The 16,762-nt window shown below is 34.5% G+C and overlaps 2 protein-coding genes across 2 annotated transcripts; both read left to right on the top strand.

Annotated features, from left to right (window-relative positions):
- Positions 1–7,111: 7,111 nt before the first annotated feature.
- On the top strand, positions 7,112–10,022 carry LOC115966889 (disease resistance protein RPP13-like). Its single transcript, XM_031086030.1, has 2 exons — positions 7,112–7,852; positions 8,115–10,022. Exons 1-2 carry the CDS (start codon positions 7,136–7,138, stop codon positions 10,020–10,022), a joined length of 2,625 nt encoding a protein of 874 aa, XP_030941890.1. The 5' UTR covers positions 7,112–7,135.
- A 3,578-nt stretch (positions 10,023–13,600) lies between these two features.
- LOC115967805 (4-hydroxy-3-methylbut-2-enyl diphosphate reductase, chloroplastic-like) lies at positions 13,601–14,275 on the top strand. The gene is made up of 3 exons (XM_031086957.1): positions 13,601–13,804; positions 13,957–14,043; positions 14,195–14,275. The coding sequence occupies exons 1-3, from the start codon at positions 13,634–13,636 to the stop codon at positions 14,258–14,260; spliced, it is 324 nt and encodes a 107-aa protein (XP_030942817.1). The 5' UTR covers positions 13,601–13,633; the 3' UTR covers positions 14,261–14,275.
- Positions 14,276–16,762: the final 2,487 nt, after the last annotated feature.

Below are 16,762 nucleotides of genomic sequence, written 5' to 3'. Positions count from 1 at the left end.
ATAAGGATGAAATCGTCAAATGTGAGAAAAAAATAAGAGAACCATCAAATGTGACAAAAGTACTGTCAAATGTGATGTTGGAATTGCACAGTGTGAGGATGGAACCGTCAAATGTGAGAAAAAAAAATAAAGGAACCACCAAATGTGAGAAAAGAATTGTTACATGTAATGTTGAAACTACACAATGTGAGGATGAAATCTTCAAGTATGAGAAAAAAGTAAGGGAACCACCCAATGTGACAAAAGAACTGTCATATGTGATTTTGGAACTGCACAATGTAAGGATGGAACTGTCAAATGTGAGAAAAAAAACTGTCACATGTGATGTTGGAACTACACAATGTGAGGATGAAATCGTCAAATGTGAGAAAAAAGTAAAGGAACCACCAAATGTGAGAAAAGAACTGTCACATGTGATGTTGGAACTGCACAATGTGAAGATAAAACCGTCAAGTATAAGAAAAAAGTAAAAGAACCACCCAATGTGACAAAATCACTATCATATGTGATGTTGGAATCGCACAATGTGAGAATAGAACTATCAAGTGTGAGAAAAAAGTAAGGGAAGTAGGAACCACCCAATGTGACAAAAGAACTATCAAATGTGATATTGAAATCGTACAATGTGAGGACAGAGTTGTCAAATGTGAGAAAAAAAAAGTAAGAGAACCACCAAATGTGAGAAAAGAACTGTCACATGTGATGTTAGAATTGCACAATGTGAGAATGGAATCGTCAAATTTGAGAAAAAAGTAAGGAAACCACCAAATGTAAGAAAAGAACTGTCACATGTGATGTTGGAACTGCACAATGTGAGGATGGAACCATCAAATGTGAGAAAGTGTAGCAGGTCACCTACTAGTGGGTACCGTACCCCCTTTTTTTTGAGGGGGTACTGTAGAATTTCTTATAACTTATACATTTGTCAAGATTGAATTCCATTACTTACCAACTGGTACTTGTGAAAATTAATTCAATCACTACTTGGCTTTTGTATTATTTATGGCAAAATGTACATTAATAGTGTTTCCCTAGACTATTAGGAATATAATATTAATGTAATCACGGGACCACTTCGAGCTATTTCGATTCACTTAGGTCTTCATTTCGGTCCTGACAATCTGGTTATGGACTTATGTGTTGCTCACAAACACCCTTCACCTCATGTTGCAAAGGTCTGAGATGTTATGAACTTTTTTTGTATCTCCCAAGCTGTTAATTACTTCTATGGAGATGACATTTGTCTGTCCATAATATTGTATATTTTTATTTATCGAATTGTTAAATAAATTATAGGATTATTTTATTGGTTCTGTCTCCCTTTGGGTTCAAAACTATTAATTAATCACTAGATATAATCGACAAATATTTTCAAAGACAAAGATCCCTATTTTTTGTACGAGAGGCCCTAAAATTGTTAAATGAGGAGCCCATTGGGTTTCTTTTTTTGATGATCAACCAATTGGGTTTTGTCTATTATAGTATGGTTACCGAATATGCATCTCCTATCCTATGTAGTGTTGTTAACTTATACTTTGGAATCTTTGTTTTTCTATCTACCTATAATGTAGATCTATAATTGGTTACTTTCTCTATTATGATTTCCTTTATGGAGATATGCAATATTTCACAGTAATTTTTTGTGTACATATGTTACTTTTTGTTATATAAAGGTACAAAAAGGAACATATGGTTTGTCTTCGAGGTGGTGTTTGGGTTATTTGTTGTGGATGGGTTGTTGGGTTTTTGGAGGGTCTTGGTGGGCCATGGGTGCTTGGATTTATGGACAGTAATTGTTGATCTTTATTTATGGGTTGTCCAATTCGGCACTTAGTTTTATGATATCATTCATCAACAATTTTTCTCAGCTCTTGACGATATTTTTAGGTTACTTTCAATTTCTAATGGACAACAATGTATTCTTGATTTTTTTTTTTTTTCCAAATAACATTAAATATCAAAAAATTTAGTTAGTTGTCATGTTTCAAAACAATGTTATAAACTAGCATCTCAAGTGTCTAAAACTTGAGTTCCAAGATAAAATTCGAGTTTTTAAGTCTCGATTTGTAAGTTGTGGGAGCTGATGTGGCAGAAAATCCACGTGAAACTAGAATTTTTAAGACTTGAGTTTCACTTTTAAGACTCAAGCTTTAAAGACTTGAATTTCACTTCTTCTTCCTCGCATTCTTTTGAGTTTTGACCCAGTGTTCTTCTTCGTGCAATCAAAGCTCTAGCATTCTTGGTTCTTCCTCTGTTCTCCATCTCTGTTCTTCGTCAGATCGTTCCTCTGTTCTTCATCATCAAATCATTCCTCTATTCTTCGTCATTAGATCGTTCTTCTCTTCTTCGTTGTTAGATCGGTTCTTCATCGTTAGATCGATCCTTTCTTCTTCGTTGTCAGATCGTTCTTCCTGTTCTTCAGGTCTGTTGTTCTTCAAGTACCAAAATCGAGTCTTAGAGACTCGGTTTTGCTTTCTAGAACTCGAGTCTATAAGACTCGAGATCTATCTGGCATCATATATCTAACTCACCAAGTAGGAATCGAGTCTTTAATCCTCGAGTTTTAGACTAAAATCGAGTCTATAAAACTCGAGATGCTAGTTTGCAATTTTTTTCCAACTGCAAGTTAACTTATGATATTCTTTATTTTCACTCTGCTAGTCTACAAAATCCCTCATGTATTCTTAGATTAGCAACCTTTTTACTTTTCATTGTATTGCTGTGATTGATGTTGTAGATCTCGCAGTGTCGATGGGGTAACAACCTTATAGTAGTAGTAGTAGTTGTTGTTGTTGTTGTTGTTGTTGTTTTTTATTTTTTTATATAGATAGAAATCATAATTTAACATAATCTAAGTATATATGTGCATGAAATTCTCTTTTGAAAACTTAAATCCCATTTTTTGGTTTTTCTCCCCAAAAAAAAAAAAAAAAATTCCTAGTTCTTGCCTTCCACTCTACAAAAACTTAGACTAATCAAGTCTATAAAAAAAAATTACTTGAGTTGGCTTTCATTGTTACGAAGATTGTGGTGAGCAATTAATTGTCTTTTATTATGCCGCTATAGAAACTAAATTGAAGGTGATATACCGGAGATTCTCAAATCCTAGTATATAGTGGTATTGCTTTTTTTTTTTTTAAATAAAAATAAAAATTATATTCTATCCTAATCTGAGTGTATATATGTGTGAAGTTCCCTCCTGGAGACTTGAACCGTGGCCCTTACCCTACACACCCCACATGCACTTATACTTGTGGAGTGATCATTGCACCAAGAGTGTGTGGTGGTATGGTATTGCTCTTTTCACACTAACATTATCATGGAGGCTTAATCTAAATCATGTCTATTTTTTAGCGTTTTGAACATATAATACACACTTACAATATTGAGTAGTGTAATCATCCATCTATAAGTCACTGATGCTTTGAGAGAGACATTGTTATTTGAGAGAGATAGAGTATTTGAGTATGCTTATTTTGAAGGAATTTTGTTTTGCAATGCTCTAATGATAAACTAAGTCACTAACACTTTGTTTGTTTTGAGGTAAAATATTTTTTATGAGAAAGAAATAACTAAATTTTTGATAATTTCTTTTTCATATTTCCTAGTATTAAGGTATGTTTGGTTGGGTGGATTTTAGGGAGGATGGAAAAAAAATGGATAGACATAAATTGGTGGGACCCAGCTATTTTCTCCTCAAGCCCACCAAATTTTTTTTTCTCCAAATTGGGGAAAAACCAGAGAGAACAAAAATGGATAGACATGGCAAAACGGGCCAAAATTTGCTAACCCGACTCGAACTCACCTGTTTTGACCTGGCTTGAACCTGCCCATTTTATCTTGAATTAAAAATGGGCCAACCTGCGACCGGCCGATTTCTTGTGGGCCAACTCGACCAACCCGTTGACCCATTTTAAAAAAATTTTCCTAAAAATTTTTAGACTACATACCAAGGTGCTAGGTGTTTAATCATAAATGCATAAAGTACTACACAAACACTATTAAGCCATTTAGTAGCCACCAATGGCAATGGCCATGCCCCCATTTATTAAAAAATATTAATTAATTGGAAATAAATACAAAGGTAAAAGCATCTACAACCATACATCTGCACTATTAAACGTCTAACACAAAGTAAATACCAAATATTAGAGGAAAAAAATATAAAAGACAAAAGCATTTACAACTACACTTCTACACTTTTAATCATCTAACACTAAGTTAAATACTAAGTAGTAGAGGAAAAAAATACAAAAGGCAAAATCATTTACAATTACACATCTACACTACTAAACGTCTAACACTAAGTTAAATACTAAGACTAAGTTACTAACACTAAGTCTAACTAGCACAATACAAAACTAAAAGTAAAAGAAAAAGTCCATATCATTAGTGAACTTTGAATTAAGTGTGTAAACTTAATATATACTTTTTGTGCTCCTTAAAATCTATCTCTCTCTCAAGTTGTAAATTTGTAATTATAAGCATGATGCCTGTGAGTTATTAACATGGAAGATTTTGTTATTATGAGTGTAAAGAATTTTAGTTATGCACAAAACTATCAGAATTGGAAAGATATGGAAAGTTTTATGTTTTTTGTTTTTTGGTTTTTTGGTTTTTTGTTTTTTTTCCTTTTACATGTATACTAATAACACAAATAGTCTAATAATAGTAGGTGCCCACTTAACGAAACAAAGAAAGAAAAGGTATTATGTACAATTCGTTTCTTTGATGGATTTGATTCATTCATTCTAAAAATTTGACATTTTTTTTTTAAGTTAAATATTTTTTTTTCATGTGAAAATACAAGTTGGCTCGGACCTGTCTGACCCGCAACCCAATTGACTCAACATGTTTTCAACCCGTTTAAAATGGCCGGTATTTTAACCTAGCCAGTTTAGACCGCAACCTAATTAACTCGACTTGAACCCAACATGACTAGACCATTTGCCATGTTATGGACTAAAGCACCTATGTGCAGCTGTGTTGTTGCTCAATGTAAACTGGGCTTTACTTCTTTTTGACAAGCAAACTAGGTTTTGCTTGGTTTCTTCTTTGTTTTGTTTTTGTTTTTGTTTTTTTGTTTTTTTTTTTGTTTTTTTTTAGTTTGTCTTTTTCTGTTCGACTGCTACATTTTTTTTAATATTTAATTTCCTTCATTGGTTTTTTTTTTTTTTTTTTGGTCGTGTTCATTCCTTTTTTTTCATTTTTTTTTTTGGTTAATCCCTTCTTTGTTTTTTTTTTTTAATTATTTTATTTTATAATTTGTTCTTTTTTTTAATCTAGTAGGAACATAAAAGTAAATTTATATAAACTACATTTTCTATCCCTCAACTTTTCCACCCAAAACTAAACACCATGAGGCAAATTTTTTTATTTTTTATTTTTTTTATCTTCTCACTTTTCTATTCTATCTCTATTTTTTATCCTTCCACCTTTCTATTCCTCCAACCAAACCTTCCATTAAAATTTTTTTTTTAATTATTTATTAATAAGTGCAATGTGAACTTTCACAAGTAGGATGAAAACTAGCTCAGCTGATAGTTCTAGTAAGGGCGCATCCACCGCCCCCCCCCCCCAAAAAAAAAGTCAATATACAAGAGAGAGAAAATGTGTGTGCACCAAATGAATTGTTTAAAAAAAAAAAAAAAAAAAAATTAGAGAGGGAGAAGAAGACAATGAGTTGATGACGAAGAAGAAGAAAGAAAAAAAAATCCAATCTCAAGTTCCAAAGAGATAAGAGATAATACATAATAGTAGGTGGGAGTAGAGATGACTCTTGATTCTTGATAGAACAAAGTTTCTTTCCAAACTAGTTTGGAGAGAAAATTTTCAAACTTCTCATATATCTTTTTTTTTTTTTTTTTGTGAATTTTGAAAATCTAACAGCTGAATTTCATATTCCTTATATTCTTAACATGCATATCAAATTTCATTCAAATTAGATATTATTTACTATTCGATTAATAAACTTATTTTTATACACAATTTTATATTATAAAAATTTGAAATTTTAACTTTTGTTGGATAAGATAGCAATTGATCTTTGATCTTCTTGAAATTTTATATGCATGAAGAATATAATAAGAACATGCAATCTAACGATTAAATTTTCAAAATTCACACTTAATATAGAAATATATGAGAAGTTTGTAGAGTTTGTCAGACAAACTTTGTTTTTCTTGAAAATGATAAAAGGCTTTGAAGTGTGATATTAGGAGTCAATGCACGTGGGTAGTAGGTGGGAGTGCAACTTGCTAGAAGCTTTGTGGTTAACCCATCTAATCCCAAATTCCCAACATATTCATTTATCTACCAAAAAAAAAACTCAAATTTGAAACTTTTAAAAAATTAACCAATCTAATCCCTTTCATTATTATTATTTTTTAAAAATCACTATATCCATTTCATTAATTTATATCACTTGGCTTTATATTAGCAATTAGTAAAATATTATTTTATTAATTACCATTGTGTGAGTAATGACTTATTATAAATTTTCTTATCGTGTGATGTTTTATTAATGTTAAGACTTAAGACTAAATAATTTGTATTATTGGACATTTAGTAATTTACTCTACATAATTTGATGTCGTATAATATGTATTTTAAACATCCCAAAACATTCTAATACGATATGCCAAAATAAGTTGGTATCAATATTCATAACATTAAAATATATAGCTCCACTTACTATACGATGGAGATGAAAATCGGTCAACAACTGTGCACTGACTTTTGTTCTTTTTAAAAATGAAAGTAAAAGATAGCCGACCTATGAGAGAGAGGGCAGAGAGGACATAGGATAATACTTCTTCTTCTTTTTCTTTTTTCTTTTTTTTTCTTTTTTTTTTCCTCAAAGACCTTGGAATTGCAATTGACATAATGCTCGCTCTTCACAAATTTCACTTCATGCTGAGAATTTTTGCCTAATAAACTCTTCAAACTGTCTTCAGACTTTAGAGAAGGAAAACCTTTCCATCATCCATAGACTTTCCCGTCCTAACAATCTCTCACCCCCTTCAGCCAAAAAAAAAAAACTCTCTCCCCCGTCCCCACTTAAAAGAAAATCTGTAATTGTTGTACAAGTTTTAGTGTTCTACTTCTAGCCACAAGGAAGGGAAAATAAACAGACATGGCAGACAGTGTATTGAGTTTCCTGTTGGAGAACCTGACTCAGTTGTTCATTCAAGAATCAAAATTACTAGGTGGAGTGGAGGATCAAGTCAGGATACTCAAGAACGAGCTGTCTCTGATCAACCTCTTCCTCCTAAATAGTGAAGGGAAACGACACGACAAGTTGGTGAAGGAGGTAGTCAGCCAAATTAGGGACGTAGCCTATGACGCTGAGGATGTTATTGATACATACGTCATGACAGAGACAAAGCGCAGGAAAAGAAGCAAGATGAAGAAGGCAATCCATTACTTTGACCGAGCAAGCGCACTTCACGAGGTTGCAAAAGAGATAGAGAGAATCAAGAATGTCATCAAGGAAATTTACGAGAATAAGAACAAGTATGGCATAGAAATAGCTGAATCATCTGGAGGAGATGCCGAAGCGGAGGAGATACTGCACAGGCGCAGGAGAGATGTTGAGGAAGATCATGTGGTGGGCTTTGATCATGACGCACAGGAATTGGTGAACCAACTTATTGAAGGGAGTTCGCAACTTAACGTTGTTTCAATCATTGGCATGGGTGGCTTAGGTAAGACCACTCTTGCTAGGAAGATCTACAATAACAACGATGTCAAGAATTACTTTGATTTCCGTGCGTGGGTGTATGTCTCTGAAGAATATAAAATCAGAGAGCTGTTGCTTGAAATGTTGAAGGGACTGACACCACCGCCAAAAGTGATGTTCAGAGCTGAATTGAAAGAGGAATTACTCCATGGGTTGGAAGCTATGTATAGCTTGAATGAGGAAAAATTGATAGGGACAGAAATTCTGGACTTGAAACTCATCAAGGAAATGAATGATGAAGAATTCACAAAGGCATGGTCTAAGTTCTGGAAAAGCATAAAAGTGGAAGATGATTATACCGATAAAAAAAAAAAAAGAAACAGAGGATTTGAAAAAATCTTTGTCAAGTTTCGTGCATGATTTTTACAGCAAGAATGGAGTAAAATTGAAAGATATGACTGAGGATGAATTGAAAAGTGAGCTGTTTGAAGTCTTGAAAGAGAAGAGATACATACTTGTCATGGATGACATCTGGAATACTGAGGTATGGAATGAGGTAAGTTCTAGCTTTCCTAATAACTCGAATGGATGTAGAATATTGACCACTAGCCGAATAAAAGAAGTAGCAGTACATTTAAGTAGTCTTAATAGTAGTAATCCTATTCCCCCTTATGAACTCCCATTTCTTAATGAAGATAAAAGTTGGGAACTCTTCTCAAAGAAGGTGTTCCGGGTAGCTATATGTCCTCCAGAACTTGATACTCTAGGGAGAAAAATTGTGAAAAGTTGCCATGGTTTACCTCTTGCAATTGTGGTATTGGGGGGTCTTTTGGCGAATAAGGAGAAAACACATCGAACATGGTCGAAATATATTGGCCATGTCAATTCATATCTGACTGAGGATAGAACAAGTTGCATAGACATATTAGCTCTAAGCTATAACCACTTACCCCGACGGTTGAAACCATGCTTTCTATATTTTGGTATCTATCCAGAAGACTTTGAGATACCAGTGAGGCAACTAATCCGACTTTGGATAGCCGAGGGATTCATACGGCAAATTGGGAATAGAAATATTAAGGATGTTGCTGAAGACTACTTGGAGGAACTTATTGATCGGAGCTTGATTCAAGTAGCAAAAAGAAGGCTAGATGGAGGATTCAAAACATGTCGTATCCATGATCTTTTACGAGACCTCTGTATATCCGAAAGTGCTGAAGAGAAGTTTCTTGAGGTTCGTTCAGATGTTAACCTCTCACCCATGAGCAAACGCAGAAGAATTTCCATCCACTTTGCCAACCACCCATACGTTTCTTCCAACCCATGTGAGCCTTCAAATAATCGTTCTGTAATAGGCTTTGGAGGGGTTGTCGGGGTTGAGAGTCCTCTTGACAAAGGCTATGACTTGAAATGGCTTTGTGAAAATAACAAGTTGGTTCGGGTTGTAGAGCTCAGTAATATGGACATTTGTTGCTTAATCCCTAAAGAGATTGAAAACCTTGATCTTTTGAGGTACTTGAGCATTTCATCTGGTGCACGTCATGTCATTCCAGCAGATTCCATATGCAACCTTTGGAATCTTGAGACGTTGGATATGAGAAATTCGAAAATTGAATGCTTGCCCAAGGGGATATGGAAGTTACAAAAATTAAGACATTTTTACTTGGATGGGCCAACATCTCTACCTATAACCGACAATGAAGCGGCTTTACCCAATCTTCAAGTCCTTACTGGTATAGCTTTAAATCACAACACTGAGAGTCTCTTGGCGAAGGCCAGATTTCCTAATTTAAGAAAATTAGGATTGTATTCTTCAAGAGAGGTAAAGTCAGGGCTTTTGTCAAGCATCCATCCCTTGCGTCATCTACAGACATTGAAGATTTGTAAATATTTAAATCTTTCAAATCCAAGCTCACTCCAGCTGATCCTAACAAAGATAACCTTGCTGGATGTGCTGGTTGTTTCTGTATCTATCTGGACAGTGTTGGGTAGCCTTACCAACCTTCGAATACTCAAAGTAGTTGGATGTGCCAATTTCTACCTCGACTGCAATGAAAGTAGTTTTTGTCAACTCGAAGTCTTCAAAATGGTAAAGGTAACTGATATGATATGGAACATGAAGAAAGGTGCAATGCCAAGGCTTCAACGTTTGGTCATTGAGCGTTGCAATTTTTTTGTGATTCCCCTGGACGAACCACGGTGCTCGAGTGCCTTGAGGGATGTGGAAGTTTTACATCCGGATCCAAAATTGGCAGACATGCTTCAACAGTTGCAGATGAGGGATGGATGTAAGCTCCAAGTCTATCCACCTCTGGAGTCTGGACCCATTCCCAACAACTAATTGAGAAAAGTAGTTGATCTGTTGTGCTATTCTTTGGCCTGAGGGATCAATGCTCCTCTCTTCCCTGATTATCCTAGCTGGTAACTTAAGCCTTTACTGTTTTGTTTTTGTATTTGTTTTTTGTTTATGGACCTATGGTGATAAATCCGTTTTGGTTTGGGGGAAGGTATAATCTTGAGATTGGGACACTACCAAATTGAAAAGCTTAATTAGTTTGTGTCTGAATTCAATTATGTTATATTAATTTCTTAAGCTTTTTTTATTTTTATTTTTATTTTTTACAAGAAGTTGGAAAGGAAAGTTGAATCCAAGTGATAGACATTGGTTCTGAATTATGGATGTTAGTTGTCTTCAAGATGATTCTTCAAAGATATCTTTAAAAGGGAATGCAATGCGTCAACGAATTTGTCATGTTAAAAAACTAGTAATTATTAGTCAACTGGTGGAATCAATCAAGTTACTCTGCCATAATGCTATTTTTATGGATGTCTATTATTGCACTATTTTCTTAGTCATTTTTTTTTTTCACTGCTTAACAATCTTTTTTCTTATGTTACTATGTATATCATTGTGTAACACCCGTTGCAGAAGTGTGAATCAAGCATGAAAATTTTCAATTGCAACTCACAAGGCTTGTTTCTATCTGCTCCTGGCTAAATAATTTATGAACCAAGTAGTTAATTACATTGATTAGGAGACAAAAAAAGAATGGAATTAGAACTTTCATAAAGAAGTGCAAAAAGCTAGCTCACTTGATATGTCAATGAGGAACATCTTAACACGCACAGACAGGAGAAAAATCATAATTCTAGTACAACAAAGTTGTTGAAATTCCCGACTTTTAGTTCTTGGCTCTGTGTAATTTGCCCCACTTACCATATGATGGAAAGTGAAGGTACTTTAATTTTTTTTTCCTGAGGATGTTAGGGCATGTTTCACAAGCATGCTGAAATATAATAGGTATGTAATCACAGAACTTTATTGATGACTTTATTGTTAACTTCTCAAGCATTGCACAATCCTGAGTTGTTCCACATTATCATTTACTAGGGCTACTTCTCATCTCAGTTTTGGCTCCAGAACTGGAAATTTGCTTATGCCTAAAGTTATTATTTTCAATTATCCTTTTGTGTGGATTTGCATATTACAGTTAATTGTTAATTGATTTTTAATTGTTAAAGTAAATGGAAAAAAAATATAGAAAGAGGATTAAAAATTCAAGAGAAATACATGTAATTAATGTGATTTGGTTTGATAGACAAATTACTTGCACTAAAAAAATGGATTAGGTTTTTTAATATATGAATGAACCTGAATAAGGATAATATAGCATACTTCGGGCTTGACTAGATCATACAATGGGCTTGTACACGTCTACGTTTAGTCCACAACTTCTCTGCAATTATCAAACTTTAGCTAGTTAGCACCCATTACTACTCAAGTACAAGCTTGTCACAACATCCATTGAAAAATACTTAATTATCAAATACTAAAAATTATACGTTTGACTTCAATAATATAAGTACTTCAAATGAGGAAAGAAATTTATCAACCATCTGGCAATCAAAGACAGAAGTTATTGATAAAAATAGGGCAGTGATAAAATCTCGGTTTTTTAAGAGTCTGAATTATCAAACAACATCCCTTCAATCACAAAAAATAAAGCAATGTAGACCTAGAGGCAATAAAGAATGATATTGTGTTTATGACATTTTTTTCAGTCTGAAATTTACATCATGCATGTATGGTAAGTGAAATAGTTGGAGGATATGCGATTCAGCAGAAAAAGACTATCTAAAACTTGTGTCTCAAAACCTCGCCTTGGAATCTGCAATATGAGCTGAAAAAGGCCTGCAACTATATATTTAGAAAAATGAATGCAACTTCTGTGCCAAAAGTTGAGTTCAATTGGGATGGAGTGGTGCCCTTAATTTGTGAGCTGGACGTCAGATTGTAATTGTATTCAAGCCAACTCTCTGCTTTACTTCAAAGTTTAAAATTGCATCTATCATCCCACTAACTTTATCAGGTTCCTTGGAACGAGATGATTCAACTATTTCTGGAACCCGATCAAGCAAGCTGTTCATCTCCCCTGGAAATTCAGCCTTTGTTCGATTAATTTTTCCTCCAATGATAACTGTAGTTCCATCTTGTAAGGCCCAAATCTTTTAGTTGTTCAAGAAAGAAAATAGTGGATCGAACAGATGAGTATGTATTAAATTGGAATCATGGTTTCAACAATTGCATTATCAATCCAAAATGAAATTATTAATTGAAAAGAAAATGAGCAATTTAACACATCTTTAGTCCAATGTAAAAGTAATGATGCAGGAAATTTGCTTTTACTAAAGAAGTCATTTTTTAAATGTAAAAGCAAAATTAATGATTATTTAATAGGTGTTCGAACGTAAATTATAACCATAGCTAGATCAGAATGACCAAATATAACATTATTATGAATATTGATCATAATTCAGGTGTGTGTATATATATATATATATATATATATATAATTTTTTTTTTTTTTTGAGAACTCATAAATTCAGGTATATAATTACAAGTTTCGAAACATATACAGGCTACAGCAAACCTCTATCAAGTAAAAAGATGTTTTACCTGTGAATGAGATAGAAAAGAAAAAAACTGATGAAAGTTGTGAGCATTAGAGCACCATGACCAAATCCATTATAATAAAAGGAGATTAATAATGAGATACAAACCTCCATTGACAACGAAATTGAGAAAGTGGAAAACCCACTGCGTGGTCCATCCATATTCTGGTACTCTCAATTGTATCCGAATTAATTGAACCTTAAACCACATAATAATAATAATAATAATAATAATAAATTTTACGTAATTACCAAATTCCAATTGAAAATTAAATATTCTTCTTAAATAAATAATGAAAACCTAAGCGGCGAAATTTATAATTAAAAAAAAAAAAAGGTACCAGAGCTACGAAGTAGACGATGCCGAAGAGAGCAGCGAGGATGTGATAAAAAGGATCCTGCCAGAGAGGAGATTCGTCGATTTGGTCCCACCAATTCGAAGCGTTTTTGAGTTCGTACGCAGCTATCATCACCGCCGTTGATGCGCTTATTGCGCTACCGCTACGACCAATCACCACCGTTGATAATATGATGATCACACTTAATCTTACCTTTTTCTTATCCATAGAACAAAGAAAGATGAAGAAGAAGAAAAAAATAATAATTCAAGAACTGATTCTTTTATTTATTTGTTTTGTTTCAATTTCAAATTTGTGGTTGGGATCAGATTTTTTTGGTTCAGGAAGAACTATAATCGGAAAGGGTTCGGTCACAACTTGTGACTCACAAGGAAGAGACTCTCGAGCTCATGAACCGCGAATTCACCAGTGAGCCTCACTCTCTCAGTCTAAAGTTCATATCAAATTGGGCTAAATTTCTAATTTTGTCCTCCGTTTGGTTCCCGAGAAAACAACCAAGAAATTTCTATTTGTTTAGCCGAAAGCTAATCTGCCTTGAGACAGCTGCCACTCAATATGTTTATGTCCAGGCTTTCTGATTTTTCAGGTGGACCTCAACTAATTTAGTAATTTGTTTCATTGTCAGGAGCGCCAAGATGCAATGTACAAGCTGGTAGAGGAAAAGTTAGATCTAATGTTGGTGATTGGTGGGTGGAACTCAAGCAACACCTCGCACCTACAAGAGATTGCAGCAGAACGTGGAATCCCCTCATACTGGATTGACAGTGAGAAGAGAATAGTTCCTGGCAACAAAATTGCATATAAGCTGAATGTGAGTATGAATGCATAGAGTTCCAATGTTTCAATTGATATTAAATTTCAAATCTTTTTCCCATTTTCTTTCTCTCTCTCCCCACCCCCCCCCCCCCTCTCCTTTTCTCTAAATAATTGTCTTTGAATTGTTTCAATGTGACTTTGCAATAGCACGGGGAGTCGGTTGAGAAAGGAAACTTTCTACTTGAGGGTCCCATAACAATTGGTGTAACATCTAGTACCTCTACTCCAGATAAGGTAATTTTATTACAGTTGAAGAATGTTGTTTTTACCATGGCAATCCTTTGTCATGAGCTAGGGTAACTCCCAGCCATTATATGCCATGCTGAATTTTTAATGATATTGGCTGTGGAAGTGATATAATAATGTCCTTTTGGATTTCAACTAGGTTGTTGAGGATGCCCTTATCAAAGTGTTCGACATCAAACATGAAGAGGCCTTGCAACTTGTGTAATAAGTTTAGCTTCTGATGTATACATTTGCCAGAGTATCAGTGTAAACATACAACTAAATAGGAGCATAATTGACGAATCTATGTTATGCAGTCCCAATGTACCTCTGAATTTTTATTTTGTATTGAAAGGTTATGGTTATTATGGCTATCATGTTTTGAATTTCTTAATTAATATGTTTAGTGACCCAAAAATTTTCAAAAACTACCGAAGTGGTATGTTGTAATTGGTGCACAATAAACATGATGTCAGTCACTAGTGAGCCATGTAAAAATGATTTTGTAATACTCACCTAAGCAACTTGAGAAATAAGTTGCCAAAAAAAAAAATTGTGCCTCTAGCATTACTTGTATATACATAATATCTAGGGGTGGTTATGATTTCAAGTTGATTCTGTGAAGACGTTTACTGGAAAGGGAGAGCAGGGCATTGGTGAATTTGTCATCTGTTTTGACAATGAAGTATGCTTATTGGTCTACTCAAAACTTATGATCAATTTACCTACTTTCACTTGGTGTAAACAATATGTCCAAGTTGCTTTCAGATCATTTAAACTTTTTTTAAAAAAAAATGTACGAAAACTAGTTCAATTGATAGTTCTAGTCGAGATACAGCTGTCCATGGGAAACATCTCTATAGAGAGAGAGAGAGAGAATCTTAGTACAGAGAAGTAGTTGAAAATAGCCAAAACCCTTGAAAATCAGTCAATAATGGTGTCCTGAATTAATTTCTTTGGCCTATATAATTTTTGCCCCATGTGTTGGAAAGCGATGTTCTTCTAATTTTTCTGGGGATGTTAGTGCACTTTCACATGCAAAATTAGGGCTGTCCACGGGTCGAGCCGAGTCAATTTTTGACCCAACCCGAACCCAACCTGCCGGCATTGGGTGGAAGGAAGAGGGACTCAAAACCGACCACTGGTGTCAATCGGTCTAATCGGTTTTGGGTTCAAGTGGTGCTCAGGTTAGTTCACCGAAATTTGCAAAAAAAAAAAGCGTCAAAATCTGCAAAACCATCACCAGAATATGCAAAAACTCACCAGATTTGCTTCGAAATCACGAAATTTGCACCAAAATCGCTTAAATTTGTTGGGATTTGGCCGAATCTGGCCAAATCTCACCAAATATGGTCGAGATCTCGCTAGATCTCCTTGGATTTGAGCTTGATCTTGCTAGAGTTGGCCGGATTTGTATATAACATCCGTCGAGTCGGGTGGCTCGGGTTTTGGAGAAGAAAATTCGCCACTTCTGTCGGCATTGGGTCTTGGGCACGAAAACCTGAAATTGACCGACGAGAGCATCGATTCGAGCTCAAATAGGGTGGGGATTGGGCGGGTTGGTCGTCCAATGGGTGTGGATCGGGTTTGGACACCCCTATGTAGAATCTAGGATAGAATCTAGGAATGAGTTCATCTTACCAATCATTTTGATACAACTTACACATTTTTTAATGTATGAATCAATTTCATCACTTATCCAATAGTACTTGCAAAAATTAATTCAATTACCACTTGACATGTGTATTATTTATGGCAAAATGTTCATTAAGGGTGTGTTTCCCTGACTTTTAGGAATATAAATATATAAAAGTGATGCAATCATTTATTTTGGTCTATTCGGTTCATTTTGGTTTACTTGGGTTGATTCAGTCCACTTTGGTTCATTTTGGTCCACTTGGGTTTATTCTATCCATTTTGGTGTACTTACTTGAGAATGGAAAAAGACAAGTTTGGGTTGAAAGTACTTATTCTAGTTTCTAAATCATAATTCATTAAAAAATATAAATCTCAAGTTCGTTCCAATTTCTATTAAATTTTTGCAACCTAATCTTAAATTAATTCCACATATATATAACGAATCCAAACTCATCTATTTATTTATTTCATTTTACTTAAAAAGAGACTACTTACTGTTAAGTTTTAAAACACTATTAGATCGCATTCAAAGTTTCAAACCTTACCCTGCTTACAAACTAATGTGCAGTAATCATAGGAAGTAAGTCAAACTTTTATTTAGTAGGTTTTCTGATCTTTTCTGCTTAGCCAGAAAGCAAAGTTGCCTTCAGTCAATTGTTACTCAATATATTTAGTAATTTACTTCAGTGTTAGGTGTCCAGACTAATTTAGTAATTTACCCACTTATATGCCGTTGTGCAGTTGAGCCAAAAGCTAATCTGCCTTGAGACAATGCCACTCAATATGTTTATGTTGAGGCTTTCTGATATTTTCAGGTGGACTTAAACTAATTTAGTAATTTGCTTCGTTGTGATCAGGCTTGTCAAGATGCAATGCATAAGCCGGTAGAGGAAAAGCTAGATCTAATGTTGGTGATTGGTGGGTGGAAACCAAGCAACACCTCGCACCTACAAGAGATTGTAGAGGACAGTGGAATCCCCTCTCTCCCTTTCTACCAGAGGGAGTGTGAAATTTTCAAATATGAATATGCAATAGCACGGGGACTTTGTTGAGAAAGAAAACCTATAAAGCATGCAGGGATTCAAGCATA

The sequence above is a fragment of the Quercus lobata genome, chromosome 11 (genome assembly GCF_001633185.2).
Source record: "Quercus lobata isolate SW786 chromosome 11, ValleyOak3.0 Primary Assembly, whole genome shotgun sequence".
NCBI classification, from domain to species: Eukaryota; Viridiplantae; Streptophyta; class Magnoliopsida; order Fagales; family Fagaceae; genus Quercus; species Quercus lobata.
The sequence above is the reverse complement of the archived record's forward strand: the minus strand, read 5'-3'. Positions and strand labels throughout refer to the sequence as shown.

What these genes read in the sequence shown, in the direction of transcription:
- LOC115966889 (XM_031086030.1), top strand. Translation starts at nt 7,136, where the DNA reads ATGGCAGACAGTGTATTGAGTTTCCTGTTGGAGAACCTGACTCAGTTG. An exon ending in GACTGACACCACCGCCAAAA is followed by an intron (nt 7,853 to 8,114) that starts GTGATGTTCAGA and finishes TTTTACAGCAAG; the next exon opens with AATGGAGTAAAATTGAAAGA.
- LOC115967805 (XM_031086957.1), top strand. Translation starts at nt 13,634, where the DNA reads ATGTACAAGCTGGTAGAGGAAAAGTTAGATCTAATGTTGGTGATTGGT. An exon ending in AAATTGCATATAAGCTGAAT is followed by an intron (nt 13,805 to 13,956) that starts GTGAGTATGAAT and finishes ACTTTGCAATAG; the next exon opens with CACGGGGAGTCGGTTGAGAA. An exon ending in GTACCTCTACTCCAGATAAG is followed by an intron (nt 14,044 to 14,194) that starts GTAATTTTATTA and finishes GATTTCAACTAG; the next exon opens with GTTGTTGAGGATGCCCTTAT.